Below are 16,768 nucleotides of genomic sequence, written 5' to 3'. Positions count from 1 at the left end.
ATGTGTTTCGTGTGGCTACAATTCCGACGACGGTATTTTAGCGGGTTGCTTTACCGGGGTGTGATTTTAGTTGTGATAGTGCGGGAAATTTGAACAGGGGGTATTAATGAATTGGTTGAAAGCAGTTATAAAAATGTATTGGTACACAAAACAACACAGGGAACATAAATGCGTTTTAAATAAACACTTATCTCTTTATATTGCTGTAATAAGAATAACGGCCCTATTTCTATGATATGTTGGTTAATAATAGCAGTGTTCTTATATACACATAAAACAGTTATAAACAGTAAGAAATTGGTCCTATTTATTTCACAATTTCTCAAGACGTAATAAAAATCTCCAAGAAGTCAACGAATATCCATTACAAGCATTAATGAGACACATTCGTATTAGTTTGAATGAAATGTCCGCAAATCTACAATTTCTATTAAACTTATAGAAATTATTGCTAAAATCAGTGGCTTACATTTATGAATATCATTATATGTAATAATAGTATCCATAAATGTACGTAGTAAATTCCGTTTCTTTCATGCATAGCAGTGTTTCAATGAGTGTTCATTAGACCTATCTAATGGTTTCATAATGGTAAGATTTAGGAATCTATCAGTCATTGGTTTTATTGGATTAGTACATTTATGAACACATAAGGTTTCCAAATAAAGTCCGTCACGAATAACGTACACAAAATATGAAATTTACAATAATTTACAAAAGGTCGTAGGTATCACAAACTTAAGCTTATATGTAAAGGTCGGAGCTCCCCGACACCGGGTCGCTCCGTTTCATCTACAAACTAATCTCGAAGCGAAATATTTTCCACAGAGGTCTCCTTAAAATTACCCATTATGTTACACTATTCCTAAAAACATCCCTCGATAAAGTTCTGATTGGCCACTATTCACACCCAGTCAGTAACTTATAAAATCGACTCCTAATCATCTTTAGCACCAGGTTTTATTAATTTATTAAAATTTATAGATTAATAAAAATTTCACTAGTCCAGACCCTAACAACAATGCATGAATCAATCCTGAGAGCTGCAGTTGCTCTTCGGCTTCGGCTGCAGGACGTCCTCGTACGGCGGGATGTTCGCCTTCTTGAACTCATCCCTTATTTTCTCCACATCCTGCAACACTCGCAGGAAATTCAATCCCGCCAGTTTTTTCAGGTCTTCGACGCTCCATTTGCCGGTGCCTATCAGTTCGGCGAACAGAGTGGGATACGAGGAGACGTCCTCCAGTCCCTGGGGAACACTGCAAATTTATTTTTCATATTAGCACGTTGTTACGACTCCGCCAAGTGTAAGCGCTAGTTGCAAATGTGCATTCTGGATAAGATCCTAGCTTAAAGCTATTAGCCAACTTCGCAAGTGCCAAACTTCGGGACTCTACAAAGGTGCAAGCGAAATTAGCAGACCGTTTAGCTAAACCCACTCATTGGACTAATTGCGTCACGTGACGGAAACGGCGGCCGCTGATTAGCGGACGCAGCGCGCCACGCCCACCGGCCCCCAAATTGGGGAGGTATGCCTCGAGATTTCTGTTCAGTGACACGTTACAGACAAATGAGGCGAATAAAGAACCTGGAAAGACGCAACAAAGGTTATCGCTGTATCGTATCTCATTTTTATCTTCCAAAACTCTAACAGGAAATTCAATCCGCCAATTTTTTTCACGTGGATGCCTATCAATTTCGAGCGCCGCGTCGCAGACAAGTCGTTACTGGAGGAAACGGGAGTTTTTTCTAGACTCCATCTGTTCGGTAAACGGAGAATGTGGGGGAATTAGTTGTTGAATCGAATCCGGGGGAGTTCGTTTGTGAAGTACCAACGGCATACCGCTAAATGGTGGTGAATTCCCTCATCCATTACCTCGTTATATTCCTGGCGTAAAGTATGTATCCCATCGATCAAATTTATGGCTTTAGATGCTCTACATAGTCAGTTGACCATTGAGGGGTAATGAACCGATGTAGCCGCAGAGGAAGCGAGGTTGGCTAACCTGCGTCCAGTTTTTCGACAATGCTGCCAACCGTTCTTGACGATTAAATCTCTGATCGCGCACAATCGAGCCCTACATTCACACTTAATTAAAAACGCACGTTATCAGAGAACAATGTGATGAATCGATCCCGGTTAAGTGGGCACTTTGTCCCGTAATTGATGGCATTGTGCGTGATATTTGTCGACTGTGTATCAACCTGCGAACGAAAAACCTCCAACTATACTCACTAGTTAATCCCGTCGTAGCCGGCCCCCAGGCCCACGTTATCCACACCGGCCACCTCCCGGATGTGATTTATGTGCGCTAAGACATAGATACAAATCATCGTGTATAATTATCGATCCGGGTCAGGACACGGCCCGGAATTTCCGGGGGGCTTACCCACGGCATCGGCGACCGTTGCGACGTCCTTGCATGTAAGAAACTGCGTGTAGAAGTTGACCATGACGACGCCTTTGTTCAGAGCGAGCTTCCTTAGAGTGGCGTCCGGAACATTCCGGGTCGAGTTGCAAAGTGCGTGAGCCGAGGAATGGCTGAATATCACCGGAGCTTTTGAGACCTCCAAAGCGTCCCACATCGTTCGCACAGAAACATGCGATAAGTCCACTATCATACCCAGACGGTTCATTTCCTTTACGACGCTCTAAAACACGGAATTAGACTGATTAAAATTGGGGCGACGCACAATGGCGACGGATTTAATTAGACGAGAGCTTGTTTCACTCGCGAAAAAGAGAGAAGGCATTTTTGTGCCCCGATCCGGCTCGAAGGACTGAATTAAGGGGGAGCGCTAGACGAGAGACAAGTGTGAATTATTCGCCTAAATGTATTATTAATACCGTTTTCAAATTACACCAAAATTGAAAAATCGAAAACTTAATAACTGAAAAATTGAAACATTTTAAATGAAAAAAATCGGTAAACCGAAAAATTGAAAAAACTATAAATCGAGAAATTGAACAATCTAAAAATTAAACAATTTAAAAATCGAAGAATTGGAAAACCAAAAAATCTAAACCGAGAACTTGAAAAATCGAATAATCGAGAAATCAAAACATCAAGGAAAACAAAAAAACTAACGGAAAATCTAGGACTTAAAAATTGAAAAATTAAAATACCTATCGAAAACTTGAAAAACCGAGAAATCGAAACATCAAAAATTTGAAAAATTGAAGAACCGAAATATTGCAAAATCTCAGAACTGAAATACTGAAAAACTGAAAAATGGAAGGAAAATTGAAAAATCGAAAAAGTGAAAAAATTCAAAACTGAAATCTTGAAAAACTGAAAAACGGAAAGAAAATTAAAGAATCGAAAAAGTGAAAAAATCCAAAACTGAAACATTGAAAAATCCAGAAATCGAAAAATTGAAAAATCACAACTGAAGAAAGAATTGAAAAATCGAGAAATAGAGAAATGGGAAAATCAAAAAATCAGTTAATCGAAAAATTGAAAAATCGAAAAATTTAGAAACGTCAAAAATTGAAAACTGAAAACAAAGAAATTTAAAAATCGTAAAACTGAAATATCGTAAAGTTAATAAATTGAAAAACTGAAAATTTTTGAAAAAAAAAATCGTATCAAAAACTAAAAATTCAAAAAATCGAGAAATTGAACAATCAAAAAATCAAAACATTCAAATCCCCGTAAGTTGATAAATAGGAAAATTTAAAAAGCAATAATTTTAAAAATCCAAGAATTGAACAACAAAAAAAATCTAAGCCTGAAAACTCAGAAAATTAAATGATCGAGAACAAAAAATCTAAAATTTAAAAATTCGACAAATTGAAAAATCATGGAACTGAAAAATCGAAAAGTCGAGATAGTGAGAAATATAAAAACCTAAAACTTTAAAAACTGAAAAATTAAAATATCGAAAAATTTAAAAACCGAGAAAACACAATATCAAAAATTTGAAAAATTGAAGAACCGAAACATTGCAAAATCTCAGAATTGAAATACTGAAAAACTGAAAAATGGAAGGAAAATTGAAAAATCGAAAAAGTGAAAAAATTCAAAACTGAAAACTTGAAAAACTAAAAAATGGAAAGAAAATTGAAGAATCGGAAAAGTGAAAAAACCCAAAACTGAAACATTGAAAAATCCAGAAATCGAAAAATTGAAAAATCACAACTGAAGAAAGAATTGAAAAATCGAGAAATAGAGAAATGGGAAAATCAAAAAATCAGTTAATCGAAAAATTGAAAAATCGAAAAATTTAGAAACGTCAAAAATTGAAAACTGAAAAACAAAAAAATTTAAAAATCGTAAAACTGAAATATCGTAAAGTTAATAAATTGAAAAACTGAAAATTTTTGAAAAAAAAATCGTATCAAAAAATCGAGAAATTGAACAATCAAAAAATCAAAACATTCAAATCCCAGTAAGTTGATAAATAGGAAAATTTAAAAACCAATAATTTTAAAAATCCAAGAATTGAACAACAAAAAAAATCTAAGCCTGAAAACTCAGAAAATTGAATGATCGAGAACAAAAAATCTAAAATTTAAAAATTCGACAAATTGAAAAATCATGGAACTAAAAAATCGAAAAGTCGAGATAGTGAGAAATCTAAAAACCTAAAACTTTAAAAACTGAAAAATTAAAATATCGAAAAATTTAAAAACCGAGAAAACACAATATCAAAAATTTGAAAAATTGAAGAACCGAAACATTGCAAAATCTCAGAATTGAAATACTGAAAAACTGAAAAATGGAAGGAAAATTGAAAAATCGAAAAAGTGAAGAAATTCAAAACTGAAAACTTGAAAAACTAAAAAATGGAAAGAAAATTGAAGAATCGGAAAAGTGAAAAAACCCAAAACTGAAACATTGAAAAATCCAGAAATCGAAAAATTGAAAAATCACAACGGAAGAAAGAATTGAAAAATCGAGAAATAGAGAAATGCGAAAATCAAAAAATCAGTTAATCGAAAAATTGAAAAATCGAAAAATTTAGAAACGTCAAAAATTGAAAACTGAAAAATGAAAAAAATTAAAAATCGTAAAACTGAAATATCGTAAAGTTAATAAATTGAAAATCTGAAAATTTTTGAAAAAAAAAATCGTATCAAAAACTGAAAATTAAAAAAATCGAGGAATTGAACAATCAAAAAATCAAAACATTGAAATCCCAGTAAGTTGATGATAAATAGGAAAATTTAAAAAACAAAAATTTTAAAAATCCAAGAATTGAACAACAAAAAAAATCTAAGCCTGAAAACTCAGAAAATTGAATTATCTAGAACAAAAAATTTAAAATTTAAAAATTCGACAAATTGAAAAATCATGCAACTGAAAAATCGGAAAGTCGAGATAGTGAGAAATCTAAAAACCTAAAACTTTAAAAACTGAAAAAATAAAATATCGAAAAATTTAAAAACCGAGAAAAGACAATATCAAAAATTTGAAAAATTGCAGAACCGAAACATTGCAAAATCTCAGAATTGAAATACTGAAAAACTGAAAAATGGAAGGAAAATTGAAAAATCGAAAAAGTGAAAAAATTCAAAACTGAAAACTTGAAAAACTAAAAAATGGAAAGAAAATTGAAGAATCGGAAAAGTGAAAAAATCCAAAACTGAAACATTGAAAAATCCAGAAATCGAAAAATTAAAAAATCACAACTGAAGAAAGAATTGAAAAATCGAGAAATAGAGAAATGGGAAAATCAAAAAATCAGTTAGTCGAAAAATTGAAAAATCGAAAAATTTAGAAACGTCAAAAATTGAAAACTGAAAAACAAAGAAATTTAAAAATCGTAAAACTGAAATATCGTAAAGTTAATAAATTGAAAAACTGAAAATTTTTGAAAAAAAATTGTATCAAAAACTAAAAATTCAAAAAATCGACAAATTGAACAATCAAAAAATCAAAACACTGAAATCCCAGTAAGTTGATGATAAATAGGAAAATTTAAAAAACAAAAATTTTAAAAATCCAAGAATTGAACAACAAAAAAAATCTAAGCCTGAAAACTCAGAAAATTGAATTATCTAGAACAAAAAATTTAAAATTTAAAAATTCGACAAATTGAAAAATCATGCAACTGAAAAATCGGAAAGTCGAGATAGTGAGAAATCTAAAAACCTAAAACTTTAAAAACTGAAAAATTAAAATATCGAAAAATTTAAAAACCGAGAAAAGACAATATCAAAAATTTGAAAAATTGAAGAACCGAAACATTGCAAAATCTCAGAATTGAAATACTGAAAAACTGAAAAATGGAAGGAAAATTGAAAAATCGAAAAAGTGAAAAAATTCAAAACTGAAATCTTGAAAAACTGAAAAATGGAAAGAAAATTGAAGAATCGGAAAAGTGAAAAAATCCAAAACTGAAACATTGAAAAATCCAGAAACCGAAAAATTGAAAAATCACAACTGAAGAAAGAATTGAAAAATCGAGAAATAGAGAAATGGGAAAATCAAAAAATCAGTTAATCGAAAAATTGAAAAATCGAAAAATTTAGAAACGTCAAAATTTGAAAACTGAAAAACAAAAAAATTTAAAAATCGTAAAACTGAAATTCGTAAAGTTAATAAATTGAAAAACTAAAAATTTTTGAAAAAAAATCGTATCAAAAACTAAAAATTCAAAAAGTCGAGAAATTGGACAATCAAAAAATCAAAACATTGAAATCCCAGTAAGTTGATAAATAGGAAAATGTGAAAAACAAAAATTTTAAAAATCCAAGAATTGAACAACAAAAAAAATCTAAGCCTGAAAACTCAGAAAATTGAATGATCGAGAACAAAAAATCTAAAATTTAAAAATTCGACAAATTGAAAAATCATGGAACTGAAAAATCGAAAAGTCGAGATAGTGAGAAATCTATAAACCTAAAACTTTAAAAACTGAAAAATTAAAATATCGAAAAATTTAAAAACCGAGAAAACACAATATCAAAAATTTGAAAAATTGCAGAACCGAAACATTGCAAAATCTCAGAATTGAAATACTGAAATACTGAAAAATGGAAGGAAAATTGAAAACTCGAAAAAGTGAAAAAATTCAAAACTGAAATCTTGAAAAACTGAAAAATGGAAAGAAAATTGAAGAATCGGAAAAGTGAAAAAATCCAAAACTGAAACACTGAAAAATCCAGAAATCGAAAAATTGAAAAATCACAACTGAAGAAAGAATTGAAAAATCGAGAAATAGAGAAATGGGAAAATCAAAAAATCAGTTAATCGAAAAATTGAAAAATCGAAAAATTTAGAAAAGTCAAAAATTGAAAACTGAAAATTTAAAAATCGTAAAACTGAAATATCGTAAAGTTAATAAATTGAAAAACTGAAAATTTTTGAAAAAAAAATCGTATCAAAAACTAAAAATTCAAAAAATCGAGAAATTGAACAATCAAAAAATCAAAACATTCAAATCCCAGTAAGTTGATAAATAGGAAAATTTAAAAAACAAAAATTTTTAAAATCCAAGAATTGAACAACAAAAAAATCTAAGCCTGAAAACTCGAATTGAATGATCGAGAACAAAAAATCTAAAATTTAAAAATTGGACAAATTGAAAAATCATGCAACTGAAAAATCGAAAAGTCGAGATAGTGAGAAATCTAAAAACCTAAAACTTTAAAAACTGAAAAATTAAAATATCGAAAAATTGAAAAACCGAGAAAACACAGTATCAAAAATTTGAAAAATTGAAGAAACGAAATATTGCAAAATTCCGAAGCTGAAATAATGAAAAACTGAAAAATGGAAGGAAAATTGAAAAATCGAAAAAGTGAAAAAATTCAAAACTGAAAACTTGAAAAACTAAAAAATGGAAAGAAAATTGAAGAATCGGAAAAGTGAAAAAATCCAAAACTGAAACATTGAAAAATCCAGAAATCGAAAAATTGAAAAATCACAACTGAAGAAAGAACTGAAAAATCGAGAATTAGAGAAATGGGAAAATCAAAAAATCAGTTCGTCGAAAAATTGAAAAATCGAAAAATTTAGAAACGTCAAAAATTGAAAACTGAAAAACAAAGAAATTTAAAAATCGTAAAACTGAAATATCGTAAAGTTAATAAATTGAAAAACTGAAAATTTTTGAAAAAAAATTGTATCAAAAACTAAAAATTCAAAAAATCGAGAAATTGAACAATCAAAAAATCAAAACATTGAAATCCCAGTAAGTTGATGATAAATAGGAAAATTTAAAAAACAAAAATTTTAAAAATCCAAGAATTGAACAACAAAAAAAATCTAAGCCTGAAAACTCAGAAAATTGAGTGATCGAGAACAAAAAATCTAAAATTTAAAAATTGGACAAATTGAAAAATCATGCAACTGAAAAATCGGAAAGTCGAGATAGTGAGAAATCTAAAAACCTAAAACTTTAAAAACTGAAAAATTAAAATATCGAAAAATTTAAAAACCGAGAAAACACAATATCAAAAATTTGAAAAATTGAAGAACCGAAACATTGCAAAATCTCAGAATTGAAATACTGAAAAACTGAAAAGTGGAAGGAAAATTGAAAAATCGAAAAAGTGAAAAAATTCAAAACTGAAAACTTGAAAAACTAAAAAATGGAAAGAAAATTGAAAAATCGGAAAAGTGAAAAAATCCAAAACTGAAACACTGAAAAATCCAGAAATCGAAAAATTGAAAAATCACAACTGAGGAAAGAATTGAAAAATCGAGAAATAGAGAAATGGGAAAATCAAAAAATCAGTTAATCGAAAAATTGAAAAATCGAAAAATTTAGAAACGTCAAAAATTGAAAACTGAAAATTTAAAAATCGTAAAACTGAAATATCGTAAAGTTAATAAATTGAAAAACCAAAATTTTTGAAAAAAAAATCGTATCGAAAACTAAAAATTCAAAAAATCGAGAAATTGAACAATCAAAAAATCAAAACATTCAAATCCCAGTAAGTTGATAAATAGGAAAATTTAAAAAACAATAATTTTAAAAATCCAAGAATTGAACAACAAAAAAAATCTAAGCCTGAAAACTCAGAAAATTGAGTGATCGAGAACATAAAGTCTAAAATTTAAAAATTGGACAAATTGAAAAATCATGCAACTGAAAAATCGAAAAGTCGAGATAGTGAGAAATCTAAAAACCTAAAACTTTAAAAACTGAAAAAATAAAATATCGAAAAATTTAAAAACCGAGAAAACACAATATCAAAAATTTGAAAAATTGAAGAACCGAAACATTGCAAAATCTCAGAATTGAAATACTGAAAAACTGAAAAATGGAAGGAAAATTGAAAAATCGAAAAAGTGAATAAAAACAAAACTGAAAACTTGAAAAACTAAAAAATGGAAAGAAAATTGAAGAATCGGAAAAGTGAAAAAATCCAAAACTGAAACATTGAAAAATCCAGAAATCGAAAAATTGAAAAATCACAACTGAAGAAAGAATTGAAAAATCGAGAAATAAAGAAATGGGAAAATCAAAAAATCAGTTAATCGAAAAATTGAAAAATCGAAAAATTTAGAAACGTCAAAAATTGAAAACTGAAAATTTAAAAATCGTAAAACTGAAATATCGTAAAGTTAATAAATTGAAAAACCAAAATTTTTGAAAAAAAAATCGTATCGAAAACTAAAAATTCAAAAAATCGAGAAATTGAACAATCAAAAAATCAAGACATTCAAATCCCAGTAAGTTGATAAATAGGAAAATTTAAAAAACAATAATTTTAAAAATCCAAGAATTGAACAACAAAAAAAATCTAAGCCTGAAAACTCAGAAAATTGAGTGATCGAGAACATAAAGTCTAAAATTTAAAAATTGGACAAATTGAAAAATCATGCAACTGAAAAATCGAAAAGTCGAGATAGTGAGAAATCTAAAAACCTAAAACTTTAAAAACTGAAAAAATAAAATATCGAAAAATTTAAAAACCGAGAAAACACAATATCAAAAATTTGAAAAATTGAAGAACCGAAACATTGCAAAATCTCAGAATTGAAATACTGAAAAACTGAAAAATGGAAGGAAAATTGAAAAATCGAAAAAGTGAATAAAAACAAAACTGAAAACTTGAAAAACTAAAAAATGGAAAGAAAATTGAAGAATCGGAAAAGTGAAAAAATCCAAAACTGAAACATTGAAAAATCCAGAAATCGAAAAATTGAAAAATCACAACTGAAGAAAGAATTGAAAAATCGAGAAATAAAGAAATGGGAAAATCAAAAAATCAGTTAATCGAAAAATTGAAAAATCGAAAAATTTAGAAACGTCAAAAATTGAAAACGGAAAAATAAAAAAATTTAAAAATCGTAAAACTGAAATAGCGTAAAGTTAATAAATTGAAAAACTGAAAATTTTTGAAAAAAAAATCGTGTCAAAAACTAAAAATTCAAAAAAACGAGAAATTGAACAATCAAAAAATCAAAACATTTAAATCGCAGTAAGTTGATAAATAGGAAAATTTAAAAAACAAAAATTTTAAAAATTCAAGAATTGAACAAAAAAAATCTAAGCCTGAAAACTCAGAAAATTGAATGATCGAGAACAAAAAATCTAAAATTTAAAAATTCGACAAATTGAAAAATCATGGAACTGAAAAATCGAAAAGTCGAGATAGTGAGAAATCTAAAAACCTAAAACTTTAAAAACTGAAAAATTAAAATATCGAAAAATTTAAAAACCGAGAAAACACAATATCAAAAATTTGAAAAATTGAAGAACCGAAACATTGCAAAATCTCAGAACTGAAATACTGAAAAACTGAAAAATGGAAGGAAAATTGAAAAATCGAAAAAGTAAAAAAATTCAAAACTGAAAACTTGAAAAACTAAAAAATGGAAAGAAAATTGAAGAATCTAAAAATTAAACAATTTAAAAATCGAAGAATTGGAAAACCAAAAAATCTAAACCGAGAACTTGAAAAATCGAATAATCGAGAAATCAAAACATCAAGGAAAACAAAAAAATTAACGGAAAATCTAGAACTTAAAAATTGAAAAATTAAAATACCTATCGAAAACTTGAAAAACCGAGAAATCGAAACATCAAAAAATGGAAAAATTGAAGAACTGAAATACTGAAAAACTGAAAAATGGAAGGAAAATTGAAAAATCGAAAAAGTGAAAAAATTCAAAACTGAAATCTTGAAAAACTGAAAAATGGAAAGAAAATTGAAGAATCGGAAAAGTGAAAAAATCCAAAACTGTATTTGCTAAGATAATATTGATTTTGGCACTTTTGACACATTCGACCAAAAAAAGTTACAATTAGCGCTTTTTTTACTTTTTTCACGTCCTAGATTTTATTAATTTCCACTCCCACTCAACAGAAGAATATAATTAGCCCCGCCCACCCACCCGGCCTCTATTTCGGTGAACGGTTTTATCCGCTCTGGATGGATGGAATGATCTTATACTGAACAGAAATTAAATTAGTCGTTAGAATGAGAATAAAGGGTGGGTGGGTGGGGCTAATATTTGCTAAGATAAGACTGATTTTGGCAAATCACATAGTTTCCAAGAAAATAAAAGGTGGGTGGGCGGGGCTAGTATTTGACAAGATAAGACTGATTTTGGCAAATGACATAGCCCCTAAGAAAAGAGAGGGTGGGTGGGCGGGGCTAGTACTTGCTAAAATAAAACTGATTTTGGCAAATGACATTCCCCCTAAGAAAAGAGAGGGTATGCCATTTGCCAAATCAGTTTCATCTTAGCAGGTAGCCACCCACTCTCTCTTTTCTTCAGTTTACAGGAGGGCATCCTGTTTATTTGTTATTTTTGCAGAAGAAATCGAAGAAATTAAACCATAAGATCTTCAAATATGGTTTTAACGACTTTGAGATGTATTTTTTTGTGAATTGCTTTTTGTATTTCTCTAAATAGTAAGAATAAGACTGGGATTTGGTTTATATTCGTGGTACTGTGTTATTAGTTAAACTAAAATCTATAAATATCACTTTAGGCTTCTGATGTTTAGTGAAAGTGTTCGAAAAGATCTTGGGGGCTCTTGATAATTTTGAAAGGGTTTGAAATAATTTTGGGTTCCTCTAATGGTTTATTAATGTCAAACAATCTTGTACCTTGGCAAGTACTAGCCCCGCCCACCCACCCTCTATTCTTTTGGAAGGTATATCATTTGTCAAAATCTTTACATCCTAAGATAAGATTGATTTTGGCAAATGATATATCCTCTAAGAAAAAAGAGGACGGGTGGGCGGAGCTAGTACTTGTTAAGATAAGACTGATTTTGGCAAATCACATAGCTTCCAAGAAAATAGAGGGTGGGTGGGCGGGGCTAATATTTGCTAAGATAAGACTGATTTTGGCAAATCACATACCTTCCAAGAAAATACAGGGTGGGTGGGCGGGGCTAGCACTTACTAAAGTACAAGTTATTTTGGCAAATGATATATGTACTTACTATTTAAAATAATAAGAGGTTGGCGGTAGCTACTACTTGCAAGTACTACCCCGCCCACCCACCCTCTATTTCTTTAAGTAGTATATCAATTGCCAAAATCATTCTTATCCTAACAAGTATTAGCCCCGCCCACCCGCCCTTTATTTTCGTAGAGGACATGTGATTTTCCAAATCAGTCATATCTTAGGAACTACGACTGCACAAGTACTTGTGTTTTGTTGAAAGTTTGTTGGACGTTCTTGGTGGTTTCAATTTTAAAAGAAGATGAAGAAATTTTGGGGATCATTGGTGTTTTATTGTTGAAAAAACTTAAAGTAATGTCGGGGTGTTTCCTCTTTGAAATTATTTGAAAATATCTTGAGGCCTCCAGATGTTCTACTTTTGAAAGAGTTTGAAAGAATCCCCTATATATTTTTTTAATATGAAATAATCTTCGAGACTCCTTGCGTTTTGTTTTTGAAAAAAATTTGGAGGCTCTTTTTGCTTATTTTTTTTGTTTAAGAATGTGAAAGAATCTTGGGAATTGAGGGGTGTTCTATTTTGGCAGAATTTGAAAGTCTCGCGAGCCCTTGGTAGGTATTTAATTCTTTTTGGGAGAGTTTGAAGGAATCTTGAGGTGTTTTATTGTTATTTTAGGACTTCAGATGTTTTATTTTCGTAGAGTTTTTTTTAAGAATGTGAAAGGACCTTGTGGTCACAGTGTTTTTTTACGTCAAAGACCCGACGATGTTCTTGATGGTTCTATTTTTGAAAGAACTTGAAATAATCTCGGGTATCTCTGATGCTTTGATTTTGAAACTCTTTGAAAAGATCTTGACAGACCCCAGTGTTCTGCTTTTGACAGAGTTTGAAAGAATCTTTGGATTCCCTAGTGTTTTTTTTTTAGTGAAACAATCTTCGAGGTCCCTTAACGTTTGTTTTTGAAAGAATCTGAAAATATCTTGAGAGCTCCTGGTGTTTCGTCTTATGAAAGAGTTTGAGCGGGACTTACGGACCTCTAGTGTCTATTTTTAAAGAATGTTTGAAATAATTCAAACAAATCAATTTCATCGAATAAAATTTTAACCGTATGTATTATAGTATAGTAATAGTGTAAAAATATATTTCAGCAAACACTTATTTTGCAACACTTAAGCTTTCAGTTAATTACTAAAGGAATTCACTGGCTCTTTTTTGCACTGGTAGGATACATATACCTGTGGGAATTAGACTTCCCAAACTGGAAAAATATAACTGCCTTCTAGGACCGCATTTATTTTATTCATAGGATTAAGTTTAATTTCACTAAATATTTATTGCATTTGAATCGAGGAGGGTAACTTTATCGCTTTCTCGAATTTTTGGGTTACTCAAGCCCCGTTTTTCGCCTATTTTAGGACATATGGTGTCTTTTTTTAGGCTAAAATCCCCTTTTTAGACTCATATCCAATTTTGACGCTGAACTTATTTTAAGTGTTAGACAAAGTATTCGTAAAAAATATGTCGTAAAAAAATTTACGTATGCTGGTCCCGACTGCGATTACGGTTTAAATATTTTTTAGAAAATCCTGTCATGGATGTAGAAACATTTGTGACAGCCAAAGAGGTTTTTTTGAGAAAATTATCTTTGAATTTAGACCAAATTGAAATAGACACTAGGCAACAGGCACATTTGGGCAAAAGAAAGAGAAATTAGGGTTACGGTTTCAAATTTTCGTATTTACAAACTTAGACCGACTACAGCAATACCTATAACTGTGGAGTCTCTGTTGTACAGTACATTTAGATGTAATAGTCATACATACTATGGACAGCAAAGTGAGGAAAAAGCTGTCAAGTGTTTTGAAATAAATAAAAATATAAAAACTGAACGGTGTGGCTTGTTTATTTCAAAACAATTTCCTTACTTGACTGCTAGTCCAGACAGGGTTCTAGAGCATAGGAGTGCATTAGTCGAAATTAAATGCCCTTCAAAATCGCAAGATTTGTCTCCCGAAGAAGCGGTTAGAAAAAAAAGAATCAAATTTTGTACATTGACAGACAGAGAATTGAAACTAAAAAAAAATCATGATTACTACTTTCAAGTCCAGGGACAAATGGTTGTTACGGGTATTTCACAAGTTTATTTTGTTGTATGGACACCCAAAGGAATAAATATAGAAAAATGTATAAAGACGAAGAAATATATGTTAAAAGATGGCAGATAAATTTGGCAGATTTTACTTTGGCCCATTATTGCCCGAAATAATTGATTCAAGAAGAAAGAGGAACCTGTCTTTGCGAGAGATTTTTTTTAAATAAATACAATTTGTTTCTATTTTTTTTTATGTACTTTAATAATTTATTAGGAATATATTTTTCATCACCAAGACTTGCATATTTTTATTATGAATATATTTTGAAAATGATCTCTCGGCAAATGAAAACATATACGAGCACTTTTTTCGAGTAAACAATGAAGGGAGAAGTTACTGGGCGTAGGGCTTTTTTAAAACACCTCCTTTCTGGGATAAGTAGTAGATACACTTACCTACTTATACGTGTTTTATATATTTTGTATTATTATTATAAATATGTTTATTAGTTTTATTAATTAACAAAGCAAAATATATATTAACAATAATCTTACAATGGATTTTTAGTAATCATGTGTATTGAATTCAGGATTCTGAGTGGAGTAAAAATATTATAGTTCCCCAGTTTTAATTCGGTTTTATGATAGTACCTCATTGCGTAAAAGTTAAATTCCTTAACAATAGATTACTACGACCGGTCCTGTCGGCTTGTTATAAAACTGAGTTCCTTGCCATAAATTAGAAAAATCAGCCGAGAACTCTAACAATCAGCTTATGGTAAAGCAGGCGATAAGGGTTTTACCTGAAAGTCACTTCCGTAAATTTTAGTGGCGCTCCTATCGGCAAAGTACTGAACTAACTGCTCAAATTCTGTCGAATTGATACCCATTTCTTTCAATAACTGTTAGATTTGGTTAAAAACTCTGCTAACCAATAGATCATTAATTTTCCTCTGATATTCCTGTTAAAATTATTCGACATATTTTGCATTCATTTGTGGTATATTTTGATTTTAATATACACATTATTATTTAAACAAATTGTACCACTAACAAACATTTAATGCAGCCCCGTAGCTAGAAAACTTATTCAGGGGGGGGCAAGTTTGTCGACAGAGGGGGCTTCATGTAAATATTTATATTTTAATAATACACTCAGATAACTATTTTATTTTTTCTGAGTTTTTATATTTGAAAGAACATTAAAATAATTGGAAACGTCGATTTTTTACGCTAAATTTTCGTAAAAACCTGTGGAAGTCCAAAAAATTAGTACGGTACTCGGTTAAAATGCTGGTTAAAACAGAGAATGTAGATTCACCAACAGCTGTACTGCATCCAAAAATTTGTGTAGTGGCTATATAGGTAACATCCAATTTGTTTGAGTTTATTTTTTTGCATGTTTAGTACATATTTTAAAAATCCGACTTCGAAACCAAATAGTTCGAAAATTTTGGTACGGAACCATGAACTCGTCATGTTTTTTTAAACTCGTCGAGATGTGTATTTCAGAATTTTTTGTCAACTTTAACAAAAGCTCCATTTTTGGAAACCCATATAAAATTTTTGACTTTTCCCAAGCATTTTCGAAAATTACCATTCATCTCGATTTCTTCCAAAAATCGTTTTGGATTCAATTTTTTTGAAAATTCTTACATTTTTTGCAGAATCGACGGAAGAAAAATGGCAATTTTTGAGAACCTGTATCAAATTTTTGATTTTTTTCAAGCACGTTCGAAATTACCAAAAGAGATTCCTTTATTGATTTCGATCTCCAGATGTTATTTTTGGTTGTTTTTTCGAAAATTCGTACAATTTTTCCATAATCGCCAAAAGAAATGTGGTAATTTTTGAGAAATTTTGAAAATTTCAGCTCGAAACCGAGTATTTCGAAAATTTTGATCCGGAACCTTGAACCTCTCATGTTTTTTTAAGCTCGTCGAAATCTATATTTCAGAATTTTTTGTCAACTTTTACGAAAGTTCAATTTTTGAAAACCCATATAAAATTTTTGGCTTTTCCCAAGCATTTTCGAAAATCACCAAAAGAGATTCCTTTGTTCATCTCGATTTCCAGAAATCGTTTTGGATTCAATTTTTTTGAAAATTCTTACAATTTTTCCAGAATCGACGGAAGAAATATGGCAATTTTTGAGAACCTGTATCAAATTTTTGACTTTTTTCAAGCACGTTCGAGATTACCAAAAGGGATTCCTTTATTGATTTCGATCTCCAGATGTTGTTTTGGGTTGTTTTTTCGAAAATGCGTACAATTTTTCCATAATCGCCAAAAGAAATATGGTAATTTTTGAGAAATTTTAAAAATTCGAGCTCGAAACCGACTAAGTATTTCGAA

At 30.1% G+C, this 16,768-nt stretch overlaps 1 protein-coding gene across 1 annotated transcript in view; it reads right to left on the bottom strand.

Annotated features, from left to right (window-relative positions):
• Window positions 1-121: 121 nt before the first annotated feature.
• Window positions 122-16,768, bottom strand: part of LOC135136917 (dipeptidase 1-like) — a 385,862-nt gene continuing 369,215 nt past the window's right edge. The window contains exons 9-11 of the mRNA XM_064066396.1: window positions 2,391-2,652; window positions 2,237-2,312; window positions 122-1,259 (exon numbers count right to left, since the gene is read on the bottom strand). Of these exons, the coding sequence (XP_063922466.1) occupies window positions 1,031-1,259; window positions 2,237-2,312; window positions 2,391-2,652 (567 nt within the window). The 3' untranslated portion in view covers window positions 122-1,030. The remainder of the gene's footprint in view (window positions 1,260-2,236; window positions 2,313-2,390; window positions 2,653-16,768) is intronic.

The sequence above is a fragment of the Zophobas morio genome, unplaced genomic scaffold (genome assembly GCF_036711695.1).
Source record: "Zophobas morio isolate AGI-343-1 ecotype UQ-CSIRO unplaced genomic scaffold, CSIRO_AGI_Zmor_V1 ptg000028l, whole genome shotgun sequence".
Taxonomy (NCBI): domain Eukaryota; kingdom Metazoa; phylum Arthropoda; class Insecta; order Coleoptera; family Tenebrionidae; genus Zophobas; species Zophobas morio.
Note: the sequence above shows the minus strand (reverse complement) of the source record. Positions and strands in the feature narration are given on the sequence as shown.